Source organism: Priapulus caudatus, unplaced genomic scaffold (genome assembly GCF_000485595.1).
Source record: "Priapulus caudatus unplaced genomic scaffold, Priapulus_caudatus-5.0.1 Scaffold301, whole genome shotgun sequence".
NCBI lineage: Eukaryota > Metazoa > Priapulida > Priapulimorpha > Priapulimorphida > Priapulidae > Priapulus > Priapulus caudatus.
Window position 1 is genome coordinate 193,882 of NW_014577362.1, and position 4,881 is coordinate 198,762.

The following is a 4,881-nucleotide window of genomic DNA, read 5'->3' on the forward strand; positions in this document are numbered from 1 at the left end:
GCTCCCTCTCTCTCTCTCTTTCTCTCTCTCTCTCTCTCTCTCTCGCTTCGCGCTCTCTCTCTCTCTCTCTCTCTCTCGCTTCGCGCTCTTTCTCTCTATCTCTCTCTCGTGAAAACAAACTGCGCGATTTCTCGCTCAGCACACGAATTAACATTGGCCGATTTTTTAGATCCGCGGTGCGCAGAACATGATTGCAGATTAATTACACAAGGTGCGAGCGTGTTACACACCCTAGCACCAACGCACCCCTACTCCCCCTCCCCGCCCCCCAAACACTGTACAACTACACCGATCTATCGGTCAAAAGTCAGCTCTCCACTGTTCTAAAGCCTAGCGCAGACTTGCGACTTTTGGTTGCTCGTCGCTGCAACCTGCAACCGCATGCGATCGGTCGCACGCTTCACCGTGTGTGCACGTGCAAGCGATTTCGGAGCGATTGGGAGCGACGAGTCGCTGAAAATCAAACCAGTTTGATTTCTTGCAACTCGTTGCAAGCGACCAGAATCGCTACGAGTTGCAGTTGCACGTTCCCGCAAACACAGTGATTTTACAGCAATTTCGCAGCTGAGTTGCATGAAAAAGTCGCAAGTCTGCGCTAGGCTTAATGCTTGGAATAGGCCTTGATGGCAACTTTAAGGAAAGCCACAGCTTCTATCATGGGCGGCCGCGTGCGGTGAAACGGCAGATACGCACAATTGTTGCCAAGCAACGCGCACCTGCACTGTGCCTGCCCACTTGCTGGCTGCCCACAAGCTGCCTGCCCACTTGCTGGGTGCCCACTGGCTTGTAGCACACTTGCTGGCTGCCCACTGAATGGCTGCCAGCGGCTAGTGACATGCCGGCCGGCTGGTAAGCGAGGAGACTGCCTCACGCGGCGACGGCAGCGCGCTTGCTTGCAGCATCGCTAGCTATCCTTCTTCGATGCCGACCACACCAGCCAAGCGCAGACGCCACCCGACATCAGAGCACTCGTCCTGCATGCAAGAAGTTATATCATGGAGGACACGCGAGAGCGAGAAAGCAACAGGGCAAAGGTGGGCGCAAGAAAGCAAGATGGCGGACACGAGAGCGAGAAAAGCAAGATGGCGGGAGACGAGAGTGAGAAAGCAAGATGGCGGAGACGAGAGCAAGAAGGCAAGATGGAGGAGACGAAAGCGAGAAAGCAAGATGGCGGAGACGAGAGAGAGAAGGCAAGATGGCGGAGACGAGAGCGAGAGGGCAAGATGGCGGGAGACGAGAGTGAGAGGGCAAGATGGCGGGAGACGAGAGTGAGAAAGCAAGATGGCGGGAGACGAGAGCAAGAAGGCAAGATGGAGGAGACGAAAGCGAGAAAGCAAGATGGCGGAGACGAGAGAGAGAAGGCAAGATGGCGGAGATGAAAGTGAGAAAGCAAGATGGCGGACACGAGAGCGAGAAGGCAAGATGGCGGAGACGAGAGCGAGAAAGCAAATCATGGAGGACACGCAAGAGTGAGAAAGCAAGATGACGGAGACGAGAGAAAGAAAGCAAGATGGCGGAGACGAGAGCGAGAAGGCAAAATGGCAGAGATGAGAGCAAAAAAGCAAGATGGCGGAGACGAGAGCGAGAAGGCAAGATGGCGGACTTCAGAGCGAGAAAGCAAATCATGGAGGATGCGTGGAAACGGGAAAGCAAATGGCAGATGTAACACTGAAACAGCAAAATGGTGGACACGACAGGTATAAAGCCATATGGCCGACGCGACTGCGAAAAAGCAACATGGCGGACATCACTGCATTGACTTGCTAAGATTTACAGACAAGCCTTCAGCAGTGATCACATTCTGACACTTACATGCCGGGAGCAGCTTAAGTCGGCAAACTGCCTACCAAACTCTAACAAAAAAACTTCAGAGACTGCACAAAAAATCTGAAACCGGAGGCGATTTCGGACTCGTGAAACGTTTATGCAATAGCATGATGGGAGCTCCGGGAGATCGTAAATTTAATTACAGTTTGCTTTAATCCGCTTATTGGCAAAGGAAGTTCTTTTCTTAGACATTAGAATTTAATATCCTACATAAATGGGATAATGCATGTGAAAACTAATTATGATGCGTCTTTCGGAGGAAGGAAATCATATTAGGTTCTCGGGGCTGAACTTTATTACAAGTAAATTATCTGATAAGATGCAGTAAACAATGTGTTGTCTCACCCGTTACAAGTTTTACATGTGGTGCTATATGTCAAAGTCGCATGTGTATAACTTTCGCATTCACACTGCGGTAATATCAGAAACCTGCCTAGCAGGCAATCCCTTCTAAGCCACAGCTTGACTCACAGTATTAGTTTGCTTTTAAGTTTTTATTTCCTTCCCATCAAAATTTAAGTGGGTAAGCGCACCACCATCACCGCATTTCAGCAACTTGAATGAGGTACTCTGTCGGCTTACCATAGTAGAGATCTGGCTACAGGGGAGTGCTTCCACGCTACGTACTTGGTCACTCTGAGGCAGTTATGACTTTTGAACGCTGTCAAGATGTCTTTGGCACTGTTGAATGACAAAAGATTATCTGCTAGCAATTGATATTCACCGCAGTAGATATTCTAACAGAAGCAAAGCAACTTTCATATACGAATCCCACCTAAGGCTGCATTTGATTACATTCAGAAATGGGTTTCTGCAGCATAAAACAGAGCAATTTACATTAATAATAGTCTAAAATTGATGTCATCTGGAGAAAATGCATTCCTGAATAGACTGTAAATGGCTAATGCATGAGCTAGACTAATAGCACAATCGTCAAATGAATTCGCAAACAGATACGCGCTACGTAGCATACAGGGATATAGCACTATACTGTCAGCAACTAAACCTACCATCGATGGTTGCCCACGGCAACCAGAGCTTCCCGATTACCTTGTAGCAGAACATCAACAGACCCGTAAGCAGAGAACATGCCTTCCAACTGAAATTTTAGGAGAAGTTGTTAGTTGCCGGACATCAAGTTTAAACAGCACAAAACAATCAACAGCAGACAGTGACATCGGATTGAAAGCACGCCATCTATATGTTAATAACATGAACATGCCTTGCAGGCCAGTGGCTGTAATATTATAATGAAATATGAAGAGGCAGATATGAACTTTTCCATACCGATTCCTGCATTACCACACGTGTAAATCACACATTTTTTCAGGGAGAAAATATCCATACATCGTCATAAAGTATCAGGCAACAACACAAATGATTGCAGTTTGGCATGAAAGCTATTTCACAGATTACCACAAAAGACAGATGGTTATGCAAATGAGTACTGCTCGTTTTTCTGCCTTTTGTGAAGAACAAGCAGTTTGACATGTTTGATGATCATGTATCACGGCTAACGAATTTCCACATATGCAAATATACCCACATTGTCATTGGGATTACCATCCATAATTTAAGCATCCGCATATCATTCGGAGGCATAACCGCTGTTCTCGTAAACGACTTTTTTAAATCCCGCCCATCAATTCGAGCCAGCCTCTTGTGGGACATCGCTGCCAAATGACGGCGCGGTATTTCGCCAAGTAAAATTACGTGATTCAGAAATATAGACTTGTTCAGCAAGTCCCCACTGATATTCTAGTATTATACAGAGAGAGAGAGAGAGAGAGAGAGAGAGAGAGAGAGAGAGAGAGAGAGAGAAAAAGAGAAAGAAAGAAAGAAAAGACAGAGAATACAAAGGGGAAGGATAGATAGAGGCTGGAAAGGAGAAATGGAGGAAGGTAGGATAATATCATATGATGTGGGGGGAGGGGGGAGAAAAGAGTAATAAAGAAGACAGCAAGAAACCAGTGATCGTTGCTTAAACCTACCTGCAGAGGCTTGAGTGGATATGCTCGCTTCTTGGATTGCACTAAGAGCCACTCTGGTCTCACAGAAACTGGATCAGGTCCTTCAATACTCTGCCGCAAAAGGAAACGACACAGATCTGAATTAGTATTGCTGCTTACTAACACTCTTAAAATCTAACAAACACACTTAAGGATATGTAGGTCACTCACAATATGGTTGATGCTGGCTCTAATGACATTAATGGCACCTATGTATGGTTTCATGGCTACCCAGTGCTGCCTATGTGTCAATGGAGTCGCTACCAGGGAGCTGTAATGGATTCCGCATTAGTAACACAGAACATCGTATGTTACACCATTCTTTTAAAAAACTATATATTAGCATTATATAATAATAATATGTAATCAAATGTATATACTCTGCTGTGAAATATAATAATATTTGGCTTTTCTAAGTTTTAAATATTATTATTATTACTGTTATCAATACTACTATTATTAATGTTATTATTATTATTATTATTATTATCATTATCATTATCACTATTATTATCATTATCATTATCATTATTATTATTATTATTATTATTATTATTATTATTATTATTATTATTATTATTATTTATCCTAATATGTAAATGTCAATCCTATCAGAGGAACATGTAATTTGTATTATACTGATTTCTTACCTGACCCCTTGCATGGCAACCAAATGGGCCAATCTGACGAAAACTAAAAAGAAAATCAGAAGAATCATGCTGAGCAATATATGTATAAGGTAGAATACTTTTTTTAGTAAATACAAACTACATACGTTTTATACTACCACTGAAGAAAAAAATGATAAGTTATTGGTATAACTGAAGTTATGAACGCTATTTCAATCACATTGTCTGGAAAAATACAACACTTAGCAAACACACACCTTTCGTGACTTTCTTCTCTAATAGTATACCTAGGGCGTTCATGCGCTAGTAAAGTTACGGTGATAGCGGAATTAAATTCTGCACGCAAAATGTAACACAAGTGCCGCGGAGCGACAGCGCTCATCTAACGTCTACTGCGGTGACTCTGTGGTGGAGTG

The 4,881-nt window shown here is 43.9% G+C and overlaps 1 protein-coding gene across 2 annotated transcripts in view; it reads right to left on the bottom strand.

Moving 5' to 3' along the window:
• Window positions 1-476: 476 nt before the first annotated feature.
• The window catches only part of LOC106808737 (poly(A)-specific ribonuclease PARN-like domain-containing protein 1), a 16,330-nt gene continuing 11,925 nt past the window's right edge, over window positions 477-4,881 (bottom strand). The window contains exons 15-20 of one of the 2 annotated variants that reach the window (XM_014811572.1): window positions 4,487-4,529; window positions 4,008-4,107; window positions 3,819-3,908; window positions 2,838-2,926; window positions 2,410-2,508; window positions 477-974 (exon numbers count right to left, since the gene is read on the bottom strand). In XM_014811572.1, coding sequence (XP_014667058.1) covers window positions 905-974; window positions 2,410-2,508; window positions 2,838-2,926; window positions 3,819-3,908; window positions 4,008-4,107; window positions 4,487-4,529 — 491 coding nt within the window. In that variant the 3' untranslated portion in view covers window positions 477-904. Of the gene's footprint in view, window positions 975-2,409; window positions 2,509-2,837; window positions 2,927-3,818; window positions 3,909-4,007; window positions 4,108-4,486; window positions 4,530-4,881 lie in introns of those variants that run through there. The other variant, XR_001393807.1, reaches the window with a different exon arrangement.